Raw genomic sequence first — 23,695 nt, 5'->3', positions numbered from 1 at the left:
TCGCTGTGTGATGCTTGCACTTATTTTAGTATCTATTGATTAATTAATTATTTAGTTTAATCATTGATCGGTGTATAACGGAATCAGTTTAATCATACACACATTATTTGATCAAATCGTCATTAAAGTTTAATTGAAATAAGGTATGTTAAAGTCCAATTTGTATATGTGTGATTTGGTATTGGATTTTGTTATCCAAGAAATGGTTGGTCAAATTGACCGTGCGTATAAAGTTTACATTGTTTAATATTTAAAATCTTAATTAGATCATTTGATTATTTAATTGTAGAATAAGTTAGCATACATAAATTGGCATACATATGCATTAATGTATCTATAATTAAATTCAATACCTGTGTATATTTATTTATTTTGCTTCTAATTCAATGAATCAGTCTGCAACTCTATATACACTTTATGCATCTGTTGGAAATCATTTGTATGCATGAACAATTATGATTACAGTTCCCTACTTTATAGAATCAGATGCAGTAATATATTGGCTCATTCATTTAGAATTAATTTTCTAGAATCTGGATTGATGTCTTTCTTGAGTGTGCAATTAATTGAAATATAATGGATTGGTTCGATGATATGGAAATATACAGGTATTAAAAGTATTGATATTTATGCATTACATCAAATCGACATTCTTTACTAAAATTTGCAATGTCTATTGCTGGTGTGGCTAATTACTTTTATTGGAAATTCAGAGATTATTTCCATGAGTGCAAACCATACTGATTTATTTATTTTATTGTTGAATTTATTAAACAAGTCAGAATTACAGATTTCTTCTGATTTGTTTAAGATCCAATTAAATTTGGTATACAATAGCATGTGTTCTTTGCAGTATGCATTTGTTTAAATTCGACTCTAATTATTTGGTGTATTAATTTATAATCTCTTTGGGTGGCATGTTTTGCCTATATTATTCCGCTGCATTTAGTCTTTCTTGGACTACTTGATTATTTTAATAAGTCTATTAATTAATTGCTGTTATTATAGCTTTCATATGTAATGAACATACATAATTTATTTAAGGTGAATTTAATTAGCAATAAATAATATAATATATTTCATGAATTGGTTGAAACAGTTATGTTGCCAAAGCAGCCTCTGCTGTGTAAATCAATTTATTTTGTGTATTAGAAAGTTGTGTTAGTGACTTATAAGGCTCCTGATTAACCCAAAGGCAACTCAGCCATTAAGTAGTTACATACGTGTTTAGTGACATTGAATGTGGTGATGATAATTTTGATTGTTTGTATGTAAATAATAGATCTGTCCAAAGATAGGGTGTTGTTTGACACACTACTGTATTGTCACCATTCGATTGTCAAAACAAGTTTAGCACTAGTGAGTCAGTAATTTGTCCAACGACATTTGCTGATGTTGCTTGATAACTTGAGATATAATTGCTACTTTATTTTATAAATTCACATACGAAACATTCAGTAGCTTATAGACATGTGCATTCAGTTGCTAATAAGCATTCTTATTTTTTTTTATAGAATCAGACTCATATACATTGAACGTGATTCTGATTATAATTTAATTTAAGAAAATTATAAATTCATTAATAATAAATGCTGCGTTTTGACAGTGAAGATCAAGTATTTGACGTTGCCAAAGTAACCTCTCTTATATGAGATCTTTTTTTGATAACGTAAGTGTTTATGCGTATTTTAATTCATGTGATTATCTTCGGCCCAAAGGCAGTCGGTAGTTGACAGAATGAATATACATCTGCGATAATATGTATGAGATGATTATATGGATTTAACTTATGTGAATAGTAAATCAGTCCAACTGTTTGACATTACCTTATTATCCGAATATGATTATTGCAACAAGATGACTGCTAGCAATCAATGTTATTGATCTAAAGATTGATCATTGATGTTGGACTTAGTGTCTTGGGATGAGAATGCATCATTATTGAGCTTCATTATGATTTATTTGGTTGCATGAATCATGACTTGACATTAATAATAGACCAACTCACTCATACAATGAAAAACACTGCTCATGAAGGACAATTGTTTGAGAAGTGGGATATGTCCAACGCCTAAGTCTAATTATCATTAAGAAAAGCACTCCATAAATTTTAGGAGTACAATATATGATGATATGGATTCCTTGTCGAAATTAAGAAACGCTTTACCAAAAGCGATAAGGCATAAATGCGTATTCTTCTTAAGAGTCTCATTACCATAAAGTATAACGACAAACATAACATAAGGAGTACATCATGAATATGTCTACTATTGCTACTAAATTGAGGGCACTTAAGTTAGATATTTCGGAGGACATGTTTGTTCTATTGGTCTTGCTTTTGAAATTAATTTAATTTAAGTTCATAGACACACCTGGGGGGTGAATTTTGGTGTAACAACTCACATAAATATGTCTATGCAAGATTATTTCTATTGTCGAAATCAATTGGTGTTAAAAGATACATCTATATGGGTGACGACAAGAAAGTTCAAGTTGAAGTCATTGACAATTATAGATTATTATTGAGTACACGTTACTATTTGAATTTGGATGAGACATTTTTTTTATGGTACCATGTTCAGTCAAAATTTAATTTCCATCTCTATTTTGAACAAATTCAGTTATTAATGTTCATTCGGATATAGAGTTTTGTCTCTTCCAGAATTCAAAATTGGTTTGAACTAGTACATCATTTGATGATAATAATCATCATTTGCTTAATAGTCTACTTCATATTATGAATTAGTTATTGAACATTTTCGTACAGCTTTCGTGATTGTGGATCCGCTTTATTACTAAAGGGTTTCCACATAAGTTCTATAATGAGCATATTGTTCATATGTGAGTGGAACCATATAAGATACTTCGGTTTAGTGGGAGCTAATTAGTAGTGTTCAAATGCTATTAAAGTTACTTTGGTTTACACTGCACAGTTCAGTATTCAATGTTCAATATTCAGTGTGCAGTATTTAGTTATTCTGAATTAAAGTTAAGGTGGATAAGTTGGAAATAGGCATGTTAAGATCACATTACATGAAATTTTCATGTTGTGCATCCGCACTTGATCGAATCTTAGATTATATTAATGTTGTGACCACTGATCGGTCCCATTGCGATAAATGCAGTGACGGCCGCTTTGATCCGCATTGACGTGACTTATAGATAAGATTGGTAATATACATTAAGGATCTGATAGGAAAACATTCATGAGCTCATAAGGTTATTCAGTGTACATTTACCCAAGTGGGAGATTGTTGGATTAAAAATCCAATTGTGGGTTAAATGTAACTATTTAGGCTATCAGTCAGATTAAGCCTATATTAAGTGAACTATAAATTTATTGGGCTTAAATATATTTAGTAAGTGCGGGCCTCCAATGTGCAGAAACTCGGTAAATTATTAATTGGGTGATGAGGTCAATTAATAATAAGGGATATAAATAGGGTTGTGATCCCAAGTCTAGACGCGACATCCATTACGTTCCATATCTCATCGTGGGAGTAACGACAGAAACCCTAGCGGTTTTTTTGGGAGAGGTTGCGCCATAGGCTTGAAAAACACAAAACCCTCCATTGTTGGCAGATCCGAATTCGACTATGCTAATGGAACAAGGTCAGATTTATTTTGCTTTATTTTTATCTTAATTATGATAACACGGTAGATCTTGGGTTTAGGGTTAAATTCCTGACAAGTTCCAACAGTGATATCTTAAAAAACTACGATTTGGTTGGTTTTTCGGCTTGAGTTGATATTATACTTTCAAATTATTTTTTTTAATGTTATATTATATGGATTCATTCAAAAAAATTTAATCGTATTTCTCTCAAGAAAAAAAATATATATATTTATAATAACAACGAGAATTTATATATACCTTAATATTATAAAGGATTGACATTCGAATAAAGAAAATTATATATATATATATGTAAGCACGCACAAATAAAGTTGGATCACAATATCTAGCTAAAGTAAATAAATTTGTGAGTACATGATTTCATGATTACACAAATAATAAATAGCTCAATTAGTTTATTTAGCTCGACACTCTTTTAATAGGGTTCATTCATATATTTAATCATATATGCTTTTGAAGTTTGATATTGAATTTACTTTAAATAATAATTTGAATGTGATGCTATGTAAAAGATAATATTGTTATTTTACGGCCAACTGCGACTCATTCGTATTTTAAAATTACACAAAATTTTCTAACAATTGTATAAAATTCCCAAAAAAAAAAAAAAAAAACTTACAATAGTTTTTAAAATATAAGAGAAACTCATATAATTTCCAAATCATAAAAAACATGATAATTATAAATACTTTTACCTAAACCGATCCACTGCTCTTATACAAACTTTTATATTACAACATTCAATACCCAATAATTAATGTATGTACCAATCAAAGTTGGCTAGATTTGTTATTTAAATTATGTTTATTTTTTTTAGATTGTTTTTTAAGTGTAAAATATTATATATATATTGTATCTTTTTACGATAAAAGACAAACACAAATATTATTATCATTATAACTGTGCTAAAATGTTTTTGAAATGTTTATGAGAGAGAGAGAGATAATATATTATATTGTGTGAACAAATTTATTGCCAAATCAGTTTACGAGATTGATGGGCGATCAATTATACATACACATATTTTATATATATACATTAACTGGTAATAATAATAGTGGTGACTGGTGAGATCTAGTGAGATAGGTAGGAGATGCAGGACAGCATCGATCCATATATCTTACAATATATGATACTGCAGTTTGTTCTTAACAATGGATTTGGCATTGCCATTGCCACTGTATCTCTTCTCCCTGGGCCTGGGAAGTGGTGGAAATATACCTGTCGTCAATGGCAGCTTCAGGTTCGACATTCTCACCAAACTCCCATTTTCTACAGTACACGAATGCTGCTGCTTGCACCACAAACTGCTCAGCCGCCTCACCTGCTTCTTTCCTCTACCGGACGACGTCGACCACATATGTTGTACGACATTATCCACCTTCTGTCTTGATTCCTCCATCCAAACTTCTGTTTTCGTGCACGACTTGAAGGCTGCAAGAAATGGATCCTCGTCATCTAGCCGGCCGCCGGAGAAGCTTCTGCGCACGGCGGCGCATGGAGGAGGGATCAGATTCAGGGGACTGGTGATGGAATTGTGCCCTGTCTTGAATCCCAAGTACGAGGAGGAGGATGACTTGGGAACTCCCGGCCGTTCTTCCCACGAGAACGGGACGTGTCCTTCCGACGGACTCTTCTTATGACTGCTCATTATTTAGCAGAATCCATCGTCTGTTTGAGTGAAGAATTTATTTTGTTTGGGTGAAATTAGACGACGACGATGATAGATGTATGATATTACAACCATTTTGTGAGTGCGGATTAATTGGTATTTAAGAAAGGAATAAAGTTGGCAACAAGACACGTGCAGTCTTAATCCTATGATTAATTACAATTACAATTATTATAACACAAGAAACACCCATGTTTCCAAGATCCCATTTTTATAAGGTATATGTAATGTAAATCACAGAATCTTAATTATATATATATATATATATATATCATCGTCCTCAAATTCACACGGCGAGAAAGTGTACATAAGTTCCGACGACGGATAAGATCGATACATTATTCAAGCTCCTTTTCATCGAGCATTAGTTTAGCTGTTTCACAGCCATGACCGAGCCTTTCTGCAGAGCGGCGGCTGGGGGCAGTCCCGACGGCGGACCAGTAGTCTTCCCGGCTTTCATAGATAAGAGGTTCTCGCCTGCATTCGCCGGGGGGCTGCAGTTCAAGGCCTCCCCGAGTGGGCCGCCCATGGATTTTCCCCACCCCCACGTAACCGGCAGCTGAAACAAATTCTTTGGGCTGGGTTTGTCGGAGTCGTGATTCACCCCCAGGCTCATATGGAGCGGATACTGCTCGGGGGATAGCGCTGGAGTTGATGCAGGGAGCTTGTCATGCGGCAAAGGAAGATGCCGAGCGAACGGGATCGACATTGAGAGCTGAGTCCAGTCGGCATTCAGTTCTTCGGACCAGGAAGGTGAGACATTCGGTGTTTGATCTTTTTTCCAATCTTTGATAAATTGGAGAACCGGGTTTTCGTCCATTGGTTCTGAGCTGGGCGATTCTTCATATGTTGGATTCGACTTTTGAGTAGGGAATGGCGCGGATTTAGACTTCAAATCAGTTGTTGAGGGTTGAAATCCTTGCGATCTGCATTACAATGTTCACCATTTTAGTCGAGAACCAAGAGCAACAATTACTCTACATTAACCATGTGCTTATGTAAGCAATAAATGCCGGAGTCTAACAACGCAATTCTTTTTGACATGAGGCATAAATTTAATATACTTGGCTGTATTATCGAATGGAACATATGCTTAGAGACCACAAGACATCAAATTCGATATTTCAGACAATCACAAAAAACCAAAAGAAAAATGAGATCCGCATTACGTCATCCACCTGTTGCAAACATAAATGCAGATCGAACAATATGCCGCCATCCCAAAAGTACGGGGATACTTCCAAATTGCTCATTCGAATCATTCTTCAAGATCAAGCAGAGATTATTCAGTAAGAACTAAAAATAAAGATTCACGAGAAGGTGAAGAATTAAAACCTAAGTGAATAATCTCCGCATTGCTTGCTTAAAAGTCAGTCTGCCCTCCTCATATCATACGAATCAACATAGAGTGAAACCAAAAATGCACATGTATTTCTTGAATCTTTCAACTTTAGATATAATGAAGAAAAGTAAAAGTAATATATGACCTGGCAGGGGGGTCAAGAGCAGAGTCGGCAGCACTGGGCTGCAAAGGATTCTTTTGATGATGTATCGAACTTATGCGGTTGAGTGCGCTGCTACTGGACATCACTGATGCTTTTTGGGAAGAAGCAACCGGTGTCACCTTCAAAGTAGTGGATCCAGTGATAGCATGGGCAGTGCGGCTTTCCACAGGCTTTCTTGAACGATAACGCCCCCTATTGATATGCCTTTCGCAGTATTTCTGATCGGGAACAGCTTCCCTAGAGCACCGCCATTTCTTCCCATCGGTTCTCCTGCATCTACCCGGCTCAGGATCACCGCTGTTGGAATAACCTACATTGGAATGACCCCATCCCACTGCACACACAAGACGACAAAATTACAAACCAACTCGAATAATAATAGGAAAGAATGGTTCTTTGATCCTCCATTGATGAAACCTGCACTCTACACTTGGCACGGGGCTCTGATCAATTTAATTGCCCTCCCGAGAACAAGGAAATAACAGAATCCAAACCAAACCAAACCAAAAACGTAAAAATGCATAGCGGCTAAAGATCATTATTCTAACGGCAACCGAATTGGTTACTCAACAAAACAAAAACTTACAAAAGTTCATGGTGTAGGATCCAGGTGATCCGTACGGGTACAAGGAATTCTTCATAGGCAACAACAAGTTGTTCGGAACAGGGACATTTGCCACAATGTATTTATAAATTATAGCCTGATGCTCGAGTTCCATCCACTGCGACGGCGTAAAAGGACCCCTTGGCCCCGTAAACATCCCATGAATACCCTCCCTTATCCCCACCCCTGATGTAACAATTGAAGCAAGAAAGGCAGGACTCAGGTTATCCAATTAGGGGAGAAATCCCCAATCAAGAACAGTTAAAGGTATTTCAAACTGTAAGGGCTCATAATTATACATCACGCTACACAGTGTTTAAAGAACAGTGTAACCATGAAGATGCTAAACCTCCATTAATACAAAAGTGGAAGGCTTCCATAGCTACTAATTTAACTGTGCCGATACATTTCTAGATTAATTAACCCTAAACGAACATCATTGCCGAATGAATCTGTTACGAACCATTGACTGTACTTGCGATCAGAAAATGAAAACGAAAACGAAATACAAACCCTAGCAGAAAAGGAATCAAAAGTACCAGAAACGAAGGAAATTAAACCTAGAAATGCGCAAAACAAACTTGAAAAAATTGACCTTACCTCCTCCTGTTCTTCCGTAATGCTCATTCTGCGCGGCGGAAAACTCTATGGTACCGCCTGGAACATTCGCGACAGCGGGCGGAGACTCCGAGGAGGAAAACGACAGCATCTTCTGCCCATCGTCGACCGCCGACGTCCACAGATTGGATCCTGCAAAAGCAGCAAAATTTTCTGTGTCCTTACTGCTAGAGAAATCAGGTTGTTCAGGTTGGAGCACTCGCCAGGCGTCCTCGGCGAGCTCAGATCTTTCGCGTTTGGAATTCAGAGATCCATGGCGGTTTTCGTCGAAGGGGTCAGAAGAAACTCCTTCCGGAGTGGCACGCTTCCCGGTAACCGCCCCAAAATCCATATGAACGAGTTTACGGCTCGCAAAAACAAGAGCATGAGTTTATTTCAAGCAACTCCGCCAGACGAAATATCAGAGGTAGAGAGAGAAAGAGAAAGAGAGAGATATCGCATTGCTTACGCCATGTATATATTTGTAGTCCACTGTCCACCACCGTTTTTGATTTTGTACATTTGTATGTGTAGACTGTAGCTGAGAAACAAGGGAGAAGAGAAATGTGGACGTAAAATTACTACATTGCCCACCAGAAGATGCCGTAATAACATCACTACGAACGTAATTTCAATGGGCGAAAGAGATATTTTGAATGATACCACAAGAGAATGTCACCCGTTACAAGTATTTATTTATTTTTTTAAGTTTTATAAAATTAACAAAAAAGGTAGAAAAGTAATTTGTGTGTTTCTTTTTATTTGGTTTGACAATTTTAAGTTTGATTTTATTATTAAAATTATATATAATGAGATTTTTTTAAAAAAATATATATATTTTGGATTCCCATATTATTAAAAAAAATAATAATAAAATTTCAAACAACTAATTTTCAATACTTTCTGATTATTTGTCACATATAGATAGCTTAGTTATTTGTCTCGTCGGGTCTAATGAATATTAGATTCGATCGAAATTTACGGAGTAAACACTTTCGAATAGCGCCTGCAGATCTCACGTTATTAATAAAAAAGAGAAACTAATGGATTAAAAACCTAACATCATATATTTATCATGTAGTCAAATTAACATGAACAAAAACCAGTCATATTTATAAAAACTAGCGGATTAAATTCCAAATCAATAATATTCTCAAATTAATATTCAAATATTACTGAAAAAAAAGAAAAAAAAAAAAAGATTTTCTACGTGGAAAAAAAGGTGATTCAATATCATATGAGCAATTTGGCTTTAATTTTTTTTTACCTTTCATTTCAATCAAATTATAAATCATTGCATATGTCATATGTGCTCTTTTCATATGTGAATATAAGCTCTTAACTTTTTTACTTTTTATGTAAAATAATTATTACTGAAACTTATAAGGCTAAATTTTATAACAATTTCTTCTATATTTTAGTAAAAATATATTAAAAAATCTTATATTTTATAAAGTTTGAGCGAAATATCATTCTTGTCCAAAATTGATATTTGGTTCTTAATAAAAACCTAAATTATGCAAGTTTTATACAAATAAAAAACGCAAAATATTTTAAATATTTTTTTTCAATAAAATATCTCCAAAAATTATAAAATAAAGTATTAATTATTTATTTATTTATTTTAGACTGCTTGATTGTTGTCTGTAAGTTTAGGGTACTAATAATGTTATTGTATGTAGTTGGAGCAAATGTTAAAATTGATAAATATGGATGATGATGAAGTGTGATGTGTGAGAAATTATTCCTGTTTCTTGGACTTATTATGGAAATCAATTTATATATATATATAGAAAAAAAATTGCGCTATTTTTAATAAATACAAAATTTGTACAAATTATATATGATTTGAATTTAAAGCGGACCATATTCTCTAAATGGGTCATTTGATTCTCCCTTCGGGTCGATTTGTTTTTCAACTTGATTTTCTATGGCTTCTTTGATCCGAAGAGATTTGGTCTTCGGTTTGATTTTTGCCGGACTTTGGAAGACTTTGGTCCCCGTGTAGGTGATTTGATCGTCGGCTTTGGATTTGATGTCCTATTTGAACGATCTGAGGCTTTGATCTTTGATTTGACTTTGCCGCCTTTTGGAGGGCTTTGGTCTCCGTGTAGGCAATTTGATCGTCAGCTTTAGACTTGATGTCTTCTTTGGACGATCCGAGACTTTGATCTTAGATTTGGTTTTGCCGCCTTTTGGAGGATTTTGGTCTCCATGCGGACGATTTGATCCTCACCTTTGGATTTGATGTCTTCTTTGGACAATCCGTAGCTTTGATCTTTGGTTTGTCTTTTCCGTCTTTTGAAGAGCTTCGTTGTGTGGACGATTCGATCGTCGGCTTTGGATTTGATGTCTTCTTTGGACGATCTGTGACTTTGATTTTTGATTTGGCTTTGCCGCCTTTTGGAGGGCTTTGGTCTCCGTGTTGGTGGCTTGATCGTCGGCTTTGGATTTGATGTCTCATTTGGACGATCCGCGACTTTGATCTTTGGTTTGCCTTTTCCGCCTTTTGGAAAACTTCGGTCTTCGTGTGGGCGATTTGATCGTCGGCTTTGGATTTGATGTCCTATTTGAACGATCTGAGGCTTTGATCTTTGATTTGACTTTGCCGCCTTTTGGAGGGCTTTGGTCTCCGTGTAGGCAATTTGATCGTCAGCTTTAGACTTGATGTCTTCTTTGGACGATCCGAGACTTTGATCTTAGATTTGGTTTTGCCGCCTTTTGGAGGATTTTGGTCTCCATGCGGACGATTTGATCCTCACCTTTGGATTTGATGTCTTCTTTGGACAATCCGTAGCTTTGATCTTTGGTTTGTCTTTTCCGTCTTTTGAAGAGCTTCGTTGTGTGGACGATTCGATCGTCGGCTTTGGATTTGATGTCTTCTTTGGACGATCTGTGACTTTGATTTTTTATTTGGCTTTGCCGCCTTTTGGAGGGCTTTGGTCTCCGTGTTGGTGGCTTGATCGTCGGCTTTGGATTTGATGTCTCATTTGGACGATCCGCGACTTTGATCTTTGGTTTGCCTTTTCCGCCTTTTGGAAAATTTCGGTCTTCGTGTGGGCGATTTGATCGTCGGCTTTGGATTTGATGTCTTCTTTAGACGATCTGCGGCTTTGATCTTTGGTTTGTTTTTTCCACCTTTTGGAGAGCTTCGGTCTCCGTGCGGGCAATTTGATCTTTAACTTTGGATTTGATGTCTTCTTTAGACGATCCGCAGTTTTGATCTTTGAGGATGTGGATTTGGTGCTCCATAACACTTTTGGCGGCGTTTCCCTTTAACTTTTGGATCGAAGATGGCTTGGTTGATGCTTTTGACGAAAAACGTGACGAACACTTTGAAGCTTTGGAATGAACTTTGGATGCACTTTCTTGGCTTTGATGGATTCTTCAATGGCTTTTAGAGCTTTGATCCTTAAAGAGGTGGATTTGGTGCTCCATAACACTTTCGGCGGCGTGTCCCTTTGACTTTTGGATCGAAGAGGGCCGAGTTGATGCTTTGGTGGAGAACGCGATGAACACCTCAAAATTTTGGGATAAACTTTGGATGTTTTTCCTTGGCTTTGATGGATTCTTCAACGGCTTTTGGAGCTTTGATTCTTGAAGAGGTAGATTTGGTGCTCCATAGCACTTTTGGCGGCATATCCCTTTGACTTTTGGATCGAAGAGGGCCTAGTTGATACTTTGTGAAAAACACGATGAACATTTTGAAGCTTTGAGAAGAACTTTGAAGACCTTTCCTTGGCTTTGACGAATTCCTCAACGGCTTTGGGACCTTTGATCCTTCCTCCGGCTTGAACATACGACGAATAACGTTAACTCCATCGATTCATCAACCAATATTGAATCATTTGTCTAAATCAGTGACTTTTGACGAAGAACACTTTGAATGACACGAAGAATATGAAAAACAATACAGAGAGAGTCTAAAAGCTTACCATTTTGCTTGAAACCTCGATGTAACTTTGGTGTCTCAAATGAACTGGTCATAGCTCCTATTCTGATTGACCAATATAAAGATTTTATAATCTTTTCTTTTTCGTCAGATGTTGTTTTATATTCTTGACGGATTTGATTGTGCACATTCTTTTCTTGTCAAGATCTTTATATCATTATCCTTTTTTGGAAGATATTAATTTATATTTTTTTTTTATTGACAAAATTAATTTATTCTGATGCCAAATATATTATGACTCTATTTATGCATGTAATATTTGTACGATATCTTCCATCTTAAACAGATTTTTGCATTATTGATTGATATTTGTTGTACGAAATTAACATATATGCATAATTAAATATCATATATTTATTTTATTAAAATTTTATTTTCTTCCAAAATACATTATATTTAATTGAATTTAGACATATATATTTAGAGTCTACAATATATACGTCGGATTTATCTTCATTGTTTGTGTTACATATGTAAGTTTCGTATGTGTTTGTTATTTGTGTTCTTAGTTTGTTGTAAATTCTATATATATATATATATATATATTGTTGCTACGGATAGTGGTAGCAGACACCTACATAATATTTGAAATACATGCAATGTGTAGTATTTTTCTTTTTTATTTTCCACTTTAAGGTTAAATTATTATTATTATTTTTGTAATGCCTTTATAATACGTTGATATAATTAGACTTGTGTTTGTATATAGATATGTATTTATGCATGGTTGCATATAATTAGGTATGGATTATTTATGCATACATATGGAGATTGGGTTTGTGTTGGTGTTGGTGTTGTGTAAGCATATATAAGATTATTTATTGGCATTTATTTATTTTTATTGTAATTTTTACTTGGGCTCCAACTTTATTGCATACCGTCTTGGTTGATGTCAAATTGGGCTATATCCTATTTAGGGTGCAAGTTCATATGCAAAATAAAAACAAAGCAAAAAAAGACAAGGAAAATGTACATATTTAATAATAATAATAATAATAATAATAATAATAATAATCTCACAATTTAATTCATTTTCATACGGGTCAAATGGTCATATTTTTTTATTATAATAAGTTTGGATTATCGTTATAGTCTTAATTGAATAAATAATGTTTTATATTTAATAAATAGAATGTAAGTATATAAAAACTAAATATTTGAACTTGTTAGATTTCACATCTAATAAAAAAAATATGTTAATTGAGAAAGGGAGTAATTTTAAAATAAATAGCTGGACAATAAAAAATAAAAATTATATTTAGGATATTAAATTACATATAAAGTTTTTTTTTAAAAAAAAAAAAATATTACTTTAATATTTAAGATTTCAAATACTCGCACATTTCTATTTATATGAGGACAAATAAGAAAGAGTATCTAACTCTAGTTTTTTTTTTTTTTTTCGAATTACACAAAAAAATAATAATAATAATAATAATTGAAGATTCCAAATTCGTAAGAATATAATATAAAACCATGTGATCATTTTTCAATTCCATTCTTGTTTTATAGTGACATTATAGGCTTATACATAGGATTTCATAATTGGTACAATGATTAATTTGTGGCATCAAAATAAAGATTCCACTTCGTTGTTCGTCATTTTCAGTATTCGCTAGCTACTACCATCTTTAATTAATTAATTAGGGAATATATCAGATCAAATCAAATAAATCATGGCATATTGGCAGAGCCCAAAATCAAATTCCAAACTTTTCTTTTGTAATTTTGTCTTGATGTTATTAGTGGGGCCATATAATTTTGAGACTCGCATGCATGCATTGGGATATATGCCCTAATTCTAACATATATATATATATATATATATATATTATGACATGCATGCATTACGTAGGCTCCATTGGTCAGTGAGAGCACCAAACCAACTTTGTTGTATGTCTGCTTTAGGTATTCAAAGGCAGTCAAGTTCCCAATGTAAATTATTATTACTCCCAATTCTTCTTTTTCCTAAGTCAATCTCATCATTTGTTAATTACTATACTTCTCATTCATAAATGGGCCCCCTCCATACATATATATATATATATATATATTAGTAGTGTATAGAATAACGATCCAAATCAAGGGTGTGTTTAGATAGATGGATATTCAACCTATTGAATAAAAAAAAAAAAACAATGTATTTATTTATAATTTGAATAACAATTTGATATTAAATAGATGTTGATGTGATATTTTGAATGTAAAATTGATTTTTAGTATAATATAAAAAATAAAAAATAGGTATTTGATTTGATATTTTTTGGGAAAAAAATAAAATGAATAGTGTATTTAAAATCCAATCCTCCAAACAAACACACCGTAGGAATATGATTTATCTTTACACTTTTAACATTTAACATTTAACGGGGTGTGTTAAGATATATTTTGGCTTTTATATTTTTTATATAGTCAATATACCACTCCAATCCACTGCATTTATGCAGTGAGTTGTGCAAAAAAATTCCAACCCACCCCCATTTTTGAAGTAATATACAGTGTTACTCCAACCCACCCCCAGAAAATGGAGTAACACTGTGGAGAGGAGGTTTTATGATATTTTGTGGTATTTTTTGTATTTTGATGTATTGTGTAATTTTATTTTTTAAAATATGATATATAATTTTATATATTAAAAAATTATGTATAAATTTATTTTTTAAAAGTGATTGTATAATTTTATTTTTTGAAAAATGATATAGAATTTTATTTTTTTTTAAAATAATGTATAATTTTATTTTTAAAATTAATATATAATTTTATTTTTTTAAAGTTACATGTACTTTTATTTTATAAAAAATTATGTATAATTTTTTTATTTTAAATAGTTATTTGTCTTTAAATAGTTAAATGTTAATTTATATAAAATAAAATATAAATTATATGTTAATGAATTATAATGTAAAAATAATTAAAGTTGGGGTGTAATTTATATATATAAAAAGTTATATAAAATAATACTATAAAAGAAGAATATATAGGGAATATATTTTTGGACTAAAAATTGAAGTTTATAGTTGAAGTAAAAGTACGGTAGATCAATTGCATTTGTACTGTAGCAACTGCAAAAATAAAACGATGGGTTGAAAATAACCTTAGTTCGGTAGTTTTTATTATTTTGTATAAGAATGACTACGGTGTTGATTGGCCACATCAACACATGTAAAAAACCCGGACAACATGGACTTCTATTTAACACAATTGAAACTTGTAAATCATACATTGTTAGTTGATACTTGTAGATGTGTTGAATGAATATACTTCATTAATAGTCCAATTTTTTAATTTTATTTATTTTAAAATAATAGTTTCATTTTTATTTATGGTAATAATTTTTTTACTATTTTACAAAACTATTCTCGTTTTTTTTATAATAATTATATAAAGTATGAACATTTTAATCTTTTAAAAATATATTTACACCGACTATCAATATAATACTATTATTCTTTAATTCTCGTGTCAATCTCAAATGTCTCTATTATTTTTAAACGGAAGGATTATATATTATGTAGATTTACATCATATATTGTTATTTAATAGTATATATATGTTTTAAGTTGACATTATGTATAAGCAATACTTTAAAAAAAAATATATTAAGTACAAAAATACTAATTTTTATTATTTTAAAAAAATTCTAAAATTTAAAAAGTCTCTACGTAAATGAAGTTGTGATAGTTTTTCAAAAAATATATGACTAAGTGCATTTCCATAAGATAACGATGTTTGTTTTAACAAGACGAGAGGCAATGCTCATCTTACTTACATTATGGTGTTTTTATCTAATATTTTTTTTATGATACAATTTTGTATAAATGTTATTAAAAAATTTAATATATACTCCCTCTGTCCCAGATATTTTATTTGGTTTACCGTAGACACGAGAATTTATGAGGGGTATAATTAGTAAATAATTTAAAATATATTAATAAAAATAATTATTGTATAATAAAAATAATTATAAATTAAAATTAAAATAACTCATTAGTATAATTAAAATTTAAAAAATTATAAATTAAATTTTTTTTAAATAAAATTAAAGTGCATAATTTTTTTTTTTTTTAAAAATAAAATAAATAAAACGGACGAAAATAAAAATATGGACATTAGAAGACGGACGGAGGTAATATTATTTATTTATAAAAAAAGTAATAGAGTAATGTTTTTTTACTCGTAATTTTTTTTTGAAAAATCCATGTAGAAGACGTGCATGCATGAATATACATATAAGTCTTTATGTATATGTAGAGAGAGAGAGAGAGAGAAAGAGAATCTTGGGGTGAATATGACAAGACAGTCATGCTTGGGAGTAGGACATTTCAGAGACTACTACTAAAAGGTTAGGAGGAGAGAATAGAATAGATTATATAGAATAGTAGGCTAGGCTATACATACATATATACATTTATATATATATAGGTGATGCCCAATTAATTGTGTAGAGCCTTGCTGCAAGAAATTTGCCATGAGAGTTTTAAATAAATGCTTCCCTTCCCTTCAATTGCTTTAATAAATTTCGGGCCCTACCAAAAGGGCGAATTACTCAGACCCCTTTTCCTCTCTCTCTCTCCCTCTCTCTCTCTCTCTCTCTCATCCACAGATATATATATATATATATATAGATGAGGCTTCTGCTTTCTGATGCTGCTGCTGCTGCTGCTGCTCATTCTGATCAGTTATGTTGCTATCCCTAATCCACTTTATACACAGTTGACTCCTGTTTCACCCTCTAACCTGTCTTCTCTCGCTAGATCTTGTTTGGATCTCCTGATGCTCAAATCCAATTTTCATTTCTTCATTCTTCCGAGGTCCCAGGCGTCCCGCGCCAGATGGGCGGATGGCTCTGTCGTCTGGTGGGATGGAGTTGCACTCCCGGGCCCTCCCAAGAACAAGAATTCCCCATTCCTATTTTGTTCTTTCTTGATTACGTATTGGACTAAAAATCAAGGAAATTATATAAATTCAATTTTATTTATTTATTTATTTATTTTTTTACGTTTGGATCGTGAGTTTGAAAAAAATAAAATAATAATAAAATTAATATGATAATTTAAATAATTTTTTTTGATAAATAAAAGTATAAAACCAAAACGATCGATCAAGTGTCTCCGTGAAAGCATGCATGCAGAAAATGCCAGTGATGACGTGTCATGGGATCTATTGTAGTATTAGGATAATTTAGGGCATGCAGGGTAGAGGCCCTTTTGGTTTTATTGCCATTTTACACATGAAATATTAATTTGCTCTCATTTCTTAATGATTATCATTATTACTAACGTATGTATACTACTAATTGATTAATAAAAATAGCACTTTTAATTAATTTTAATTTAATTGTGCTCAAACATGTTTCTTCATTTATTTATATTTATGGTCTGAATTTGTGATGTCCTGAAATGGAAAGCTTCTGAAATCTTAATGTCTGTCCTTTTTGGATGATAGCAGAGCTATTTAATTAAACTGGTCCTAATACTACTGCTTCTAATTAATTAATTAATCATATCGGACAGAATGCCACGTGTCGGGAGTACGATCCATCATTTGGGTGGACCCCACGGAAGATTAATTGAATTCAACGCTCCTGATTTTGTGGGCTCAACTTGAAGTTCAACTCCAACTCCTTGTTAAAAATTATTACTACTATTCATTATTCCAAACAAACCTAAGCTAATTAAAGCTCTATTTACAGAATACATTTCTATTTATTTGTTACTGTTTATTTTAAAAAAAATATCACATCGAATTAATTTTTTTTTTTTTCACAAAATATTAAATCAATACTAATTTTTTATTTATTTTTTTTTAACTTTCAAATTTTCAAAAACCAACAAAAACTCCTATCTAAACAAACTCGGCTTTGCATTGGATTGCATGCAATAAAAAGACAAGTAATAGTTAAAGAATATTTCTTGAACTATGATAGATATTACGATCCTAATTTAATTAAATCAGCGTGATGATAAAGAATGGATTTGGTTCAATTAACACAACATGTGCTAATCGAAATATATAACTTGACATTTGATATGTATATAGTGTATTGTATAAGTACATTTTTATGGAGCATTAATTAAATGAAATAGAGTAACAAAAATGGTTTTTTTTTTTTTTTTTTTCTTCTAAACACTAGTATGAGGCAGCAGGCCTAAAGGGTTCCAACCAAAGCCCTTTTTCCAAGTCAAAAAACACACCGATAAAGAAAAAGAAATTTTACTACATAATGCTCCAATCTTGTTCTGTGGTTTTGTCTTTCGTGTCTGCCTGTGAACAACTAATTAATCAATATCCCAAAAGATGGATCGATCAAAGTCTCAAAAGCACTTGGAATAATTCATCATATATATACACACAAACATACTCCTTTTTGTATGTATGTATATATATATATGTATATCTATACATCTATAATTAATTCATTATAGAGAGCAATAAATGCATGACAGAGCCGAAGAATGTACAAACAAAAGTCATTAGTAAAATATGTGAAGAAAATGGATGCCCAAATTTGGACAAAGTGCAGAAAGAAGTTCAAATTTATTTCAAACTTCGAACAAACACTAACTTCCCTTTTTTTCTTACCATAGTACAAACAATTGCAATAAAATTAAAATTTTAAAAATTAAAAATTAAATTAAATTAAATTGTTGCCCCACCCACCCACCCACCCCGTAAGCATAAGCATGCTCTCTAGTCTCTCCCTCCTTTCAGTCAAAACCACTTTCTTTTCTTGCTCTATATAATGTAAGTATTCTCTCTTTCTCTCTTTCCTACTGTACGCGCGGCCGCTGCAAACACGCTTTTGGTTCTTTTTCTAATAAGAGTCGCTTTTTCGGAGGATGGTCGAGTGGTAATGAATAATATAGTACCTCTGTGTAATAAGAAGAGTAGATTAGATTAGAATAGATTATAGATACCTATGCTCTATACCAACTGTAGGTACCAGCAGCAGCAGTCGTCCAGAGCTACACAGAACAGGGGCTGGATATACATATATACATATACATATATATTTAGCAAGTCCAGGGTGCGGAGAACCGGGGGTAGGTAGACCGTTGATTGGGCTGAGGAGTGAAGGGATCCGGGAACTGAGGTCCGGGGACTGTCCAAGAATGTGTGAAATGACCGGATCGAGTTTTCCTTTCCTCTGCCTGGAGAAATCCATGTAAAGATTTTGGCTAGCATTGAATCTGATAACCTAAAATTAAGAAAATGGAAATTTTTTAGTTAAGGATGTTAGATATCGTCTAGGGTGGCTGCAGGGGAGTAGGACAGGCCAATTGATTGTTACATCATGTCGTATTAATTCTGCTCACCACAGCATAGTACCCACCCTTTTTCTTTGTTTCTTTCTCTCTATCTCTCTAAAACTCTTGTCTTGGATTGGATTGGATTGGGTGAATAATTCGTGGAATCCATTTGGATGGATGAGGATGATATTTCTAATACATGTCATTGCATTACATTGCATTGTTGGTGTAATAATTGTCTTTCCCGAACAGAGCATCGGGCTTCTCTGGGCAACAATGAACTGTTTTCCTGCATCCCATCAGAATTCCATACTTGGAATGAAGAAGCAAGCTTTAAATTTGGACGTTGCAGCCTTATCGACATAGTGGTAGTAGTAAAAAAAATAAAAATTGAGGAGAATTTCAAATGGCAATTGTGAATTACAAATCAATTATGTAATAATTAATGTATGTATGTATAGTCTCACGTTGTCTGTCTGTCTGTATGTATGTAATGAAAAAAGGGGATTGATTTGTGTAAAAAGGAAAAGAGAGGAGGGAGAAACAGAGAGAGAGAGAGAGAGAGAGAGAGAGGAGCGGAGGTGGAAAAAGCAAAAGAAGGTGTCTTTCTCGGGCTCGGATCCCAATGGAATGCAGGAAGGATGCCCAGCATTGTTTGCTGGAACTCATTCTTTTTGTTTAGTTTAAAGGGCCATGCTTTGTTCTCTTTAGAAATCCTTTCATTTCAGACACACATCTCTCTAAATTAAAGAAAGCAAAAGAAACGGCCATAGATTCAGCCAGAGAGAAGAAGAGATGCCCCTTTGGCTTTGGCTAGATTAGATTTTGGTTTAGATTTTCATTCTGCCGCTACAAAACAAAACAAACATATCCCCACCAACCCCCCTCCTCCTCTTTTAATCTTCTTTCAAATATGGAGGGAAGAAGAAGAAGAAGAAGAACCAGAACCAGTGTAGTGTAGTGTATGATTAGTTTACTTGCTTCCAATCATTGACACACATATCCATCTAAAATCCAATCCAATTAAAAAAAAAAAAAAACAACATGAGTAGTAATCAAAGTGGCGGCAGCAACCAGAGCAACTGGTTGGGATTTTCTCTCTCTGCTCCAACAATGGAGGATTCAGCTCCTCCTCCCCAACACCCACAGCCTCAAGATGATCCTGCTGTCTCCTCTGCTGCTGCTGCACTTCCCATTAACTTTTCTTCTGGTTTAGCCTTTCCAGGAATCTACTACGGGGTCATGGCGGATAATGCCGACTTGTACTCTCATCTCACAGTCATGCCACTCAAGTCTGATGGATCATTGTGCTTGATGGAAGCCATCAACAGATCACATCCCCAAGGTTCCATTTTTAACCCATTTTAAACCCCCTTTTTTTTTTTTTTTTTTGTTTTTTTAGTTTTTGTATGGACTAATGGTTAATTGGACAGCCAAACTGGAGGATTTTTTTGGAGGAGCAACAATGGGGGCCCATAACTATGAAGGGTGTAGTGATGGAGGTATGGCTCTAAGCCTGGACAGTATGTACTACCAGCATAACCCTGAAACCCACACCAACAACGGCCAAGATTTTCTGGGCCATCATCATCATCATCAGGAGGGTTCCAAGCAGCAACAAATTCAGGTTCATGAGTTCCCACACTACCCCCCGCCCCCATTCAGGGGCCAAGAAATGTACCAGGCAGGAGGAGAAGATTGCAATCTCCAGCTCCCAAGAATGGCTGACGACATGAAGAACTGGGTGCCGAGAAACTATTCGGACAGCCAGGGATTGCAGCAGAAAATGGGGATTTGTATTGACGACAATGTCGAGGATTCTGCTTCTGCTTCTGCTGCTGCTGCTGCTGCTATGGGTTCGATGGGGTATGGCGATTTGCAGTCTCTGAGCTTGTCGATGAGCCCTGGCTCCCAGTCAAGCTGTGTCACAGGTTCACAGCACATCCCACCAGCCATGGCTGAATGCTTAGTTTTGGATAACAAGAAAAGGGGCCCTGAAAAGGTTGATCAGAAGCAGATTGTTCATAGGAAATCCATTGATACATTCGGACAAAGAACCTCTCAGTATAGAGGTGTCACAAGGTTCAATTTATTTATTTATATTTTTAAATAACTAATTTCCTTTCCCCCTTTTTTGCTAATCTTTAGACATTATTGTAATAATTCTTCCTCCAATCTCGAATCTGTTTTTCAGGCACAGATGGACAGGCAGATATGAGGCGCATCTATGGGACAACAGCTGTAAGAAGGAGGGCCAGAGCAGGAAGGGAAGACAAGGTTCTTGAAATACTTACCTTATCAAATTTACTTCTTTTCCACATGTATATTTGTCTTTACATTTCTCCTCATTACTAACGTTTGCCCTGTTTTTTCTGTTTTTGTTCCGAAAATCTTGGTTCATCTGGGATGATGACACTTCAATACAACATATCCAGTTTATCTAGGTAACCAACCCCCCCACCCGCCTTTTGTGAATAAATTCTTGCTTTCTAAATAAAGTGTAATAAGATTTGCTACTTAAACCTACAATTGGGACACAATTTGATGCACATGTCAATCTTTAGGAGGGTATGATATGGAAGAAAAGGCTGCAAGAGCTTATGACTTGGCAGCACTCAAGTACTGGGGGCCTTCAACACATATCAATTTTCCAGTGTGTTTTTTGACTTATTGTTTGTCCTTCAGACAACATCGTTTGTTCCTAAGGCAATAAAGTAGTACAATGATGTTCTTGATCAAAACCCTTGTGCAGTTAGAGAATTATCATCAAGAGCTTGAAGATATGCAAAACATGAGCAGACAAGAGTATGTTGCTCACTTAAGAAGGTAGACTGAGGCCCTGTTCAATTCACTTCATTGTTTTAACTAATGATGTAATGAATTAATGATCATCATCAAACTGCCCTTTTTAATGATGTAGGAAAAGCAGTGGATTCTCTAGGGGAGCTTCGATTTACAGAGGAGTGACAAGGTCTTGATATATCACTTCTCTTGAATTGTTTGTGATCTTCTTGATTTGGACATATCTTTTTTAGGTGAAATCTGATCCCCTTATGTAATGTTCTTTAGCAGACATCATCAGCACGGCCGGTGGCAAGCCCGAATTGGCCGCGTGGCCGGAAATAAGGATCTTTACCTCGGCACATTCAGTGAGTCCATAGATCGACAGATCACCGAAAGAACAGCTCTTTTTTAAGGATATTTATACATGTAATGGAAATTCACACATTGTAATTTTCAGGCACACAAGAAGAAGCTGCCGAGGCTTATGATGTGGCTGCGATTAAATTTCGAGGCGTCAACGCAGTGACGAACTTCGACATATCGCGGTACGACGTGGAGAGGATCATGGAAAGCAATGGCCTCATCTCTGGTGAAATGGCGCGCCGCTGCAAAGACATTGTCTCTTGTAACGACAGCAGGATATCTTCTCCTAGGATCAATGTGGAAGAAAAAGACAGCAAATGTGGGATGCCCGATTTTAAGGATCCGAGTTTCTCCGTCCCTGTCGATGAAATGATGATGAGCTCGCGCCAACCGCAAAACGTGAATGAGCCGTCGCTGCCAGCGGCAGCGGGGAAGATGATGAGTTTGAGCTGCTCTAGGGAGGGCAGTCAAGAGAAGAATGCCGTTTTGCCGGTGCAGTTTGCGTTTCCGTCTCCGATTGCGTCGAAGTTTTTCCCGAGCACAGCGACGACGACGGCGTGGATGGCTGCGCCGTCGCCGGGGGTGGCTCAGATGAGGCCTCAGGTGCCATTGTTTTCTGCATGGACTGATGCATGATCGATCTTATGATGTATTGCTGCTTTAGTTGGTGGATTGGGGAGTTTTGGGAGATTAATGAATTTTTAAATCTTTTAATGAAATTTTTATTACGTCGTATGTCGAGCTTTGTTCTGTGGTAAGTGCAAGGAAGAAGATGATGAAGATTTGGGAATGGCAGCTGAATTGAACGTCAACAAGAACAGTGGATGGATGAGACAGATGCAAAATAGCCCAAGAAGTTGACTTGATGGTTGGATTATCATGTCATAATTAATAGGAATGTCATTTCAACGAGTCTGTAATTTTTAGACAACCACCATTTCTATATATGAGAGACCGTTGAGGGTGAAGTCCTTTTTTCGTACAAATTCAATCCACACAAATCAAGATTTAGATTTGCAACATCCATCAATCTCCAGCTGGATATATTATTATTAGTATCCAAAGGGCTAATCAACCAAGGAGTATATAGTTTCCATTCTTCAGGCCCAATGATTTCCTAGTCTTCTGGATTGTGGGGTGTCTTTTGAAACTTTGGTTCAATAGGTACCACACACTTTATGGTTGTTGCACTTTCATTACTCATTTTCTGAGACCTCTCTTCTCTTCTACACATCACCCGCCCACCTATAGATTTCTCTCTCTCTATGCATATATATATATATATATTTGTACGTGTGTTTGTAGAGAGTTTACAAATCAGCATCGAAGGC

The 23,695-nt window shown here is 34.3% G+C and overlaps 2 protein-coding genes across 5 annotated transcripts; one reads left to right on the top strand and one right to left on the bottom strand.

Annotated features, from left to right (window-relative positions):
* Positions 1-5,481: 5,481 nt before the first annotated feature.
* On the bottom strand, positions 5,482-8,515 carry LOC127248826 (growth-regulating factor 1-like). 3 transcript variants are annotated; one of them, XM_051271370.1, is made up of 5 exons: positions 8,019-8,515; positions 7,401-7,604; positions 6,797-7,148; positions 6,488-6,572; positions 6,071-6,235 (listed from the first exon to the last, which is right to left on the bottom strand). In XM_051271370.1, the coding sequence occupies exons 1-5, from the start codon at positions 8,365-8,367 to the stop codon at positions 6,206-6,208; spliced, it is 1,020 nt and encodes a 339-aa protein (XP_051127327.1). In that variant the 5' UTR covers positions 8,368-8,515; the 3' UTR covers positions 6,071-6,205. The 3 variants fall into 3 exon arrangements, with proteins under 3 accessions (XP_051127326.1, XP_051127325.1, XP_051127327.1); XM_051271368.1 differs by lacking the exon at positions 6,488-6,572 and having other exon boundaries at positions 5,483-6,235; positions 8,019-8,513; XM_051271369.1 differs by lacking the exons at positions 6,488-6,572; positions 7,401-7,604 and having other exon boundaries at positions 5,482-6,235; positions 8,019-8,514.
* Positions 8,516-19,956: 11,441 nt separating this feature from the next.
* Positions 19,957-23,332, top strand: LOC127248614 (AP2-like ethylene-responsive transcription factor ANT). Of its 2 annotated transcripts, none has more exons than XM_051271054.1 (9): positions 19,957-20,562; positions 20,651-21,299; positions 21,412-21,494; positions 21,653-21,661; positions 21,782-21,870; positions 21,970-22,043; positions 22,138-22,188; positions 22,290-22,366; positions 22,459-23,332. In XM_051271054.1, the coding sequence occupies exons 1-9, from the start codon at positions 20,262-20,264 to the stop codon at positions 22,998-23,000; spliced, it is 1,875 nt and encodes a 624-aa protein (XP_051127011.1). In that variant the 5' UTR covers positions 19,957-20,261; the 3' UTR covers positions 23,001-23,332. The 2 variants fall into 2 exon arrangements, with proteins under 2 accessions (XP_051127011.1, XP_051127010.1); XM_051271053.1 differs by having other exon boundaries at positions 22,287-22,366.
* Positions 23,333-23,695: the final 363 nt, after the last annotated feature.

This window comes from Andrographis paniculata, unplaced genomic scaffold (genome assembly GCF_009805555.1).
Source record: "Andrographis paniculata isolate CXL003 unplaced genomic scaffold, ASM980555v1 Contig34END, whole genome shotgun sequence".
Lineage (NCBI taxonomy): Eukaryota > Viridiplantae > Streptophyta > Magnoliopsida > Lamiales > Acanthaceae > Andrographis > Andrographis paniculata.
This window is presented reverse-complemented; position numbering and strand designations above follow the sequence as displayed.

What these genes read in the sequence shown, in the direction of transcription:
- LOC127248614 (XM_051271053.1), top strand. Translation starts at nt 20,262, where the DNA reads ATGAGTAGTAATCAAAGTGGCGGCAGCAACCAGAGCAACTGGTTGGGA. An exon ending in TATGTTGCTCACTTAAGAAG is followed by an intron (nt 22,044 to 22,137) that starts GTAGACTGAGGC and finishes TTAATGATGTAG; the next exon opens with GAAAAGCAGTGGATTCTCTA. An exon ending in ATTTACAGAGGAGTGACAAG is followed by an intron (nt 22,189 to 22,286) that starts GTCTTGATATAT and finishes AATGTTCTTTAG; the next exon opens with CAGACATCATCAGCACGGCC.
- LOC127248826 (XM_051271368.1), bottom strand. Translation starts at nt 8,367, where the DNA reads ATGGATTTTGGGGCGGTTACCGGGAAGCGTGCCACTCCGGAAGGAGTT. An exon ending in TTACGGAAGAACAGGAGGAG is followed by an intron (nt 7,605 to 8,018) that starts GTAAGGTCAATT and finishes TTGTTACATCAG; the next exon opens with GGGTGGGGATAAGGGAGGGT. An exon ending in GCTCTTGACCCCCCTGCCAG is followed by an intron (nt 6,236 to 6,796) that starts GTCATATATTAC and finishes ATTGTAATGCAG; the next exon opens with ATCGCAAGGATTTCAACCCT.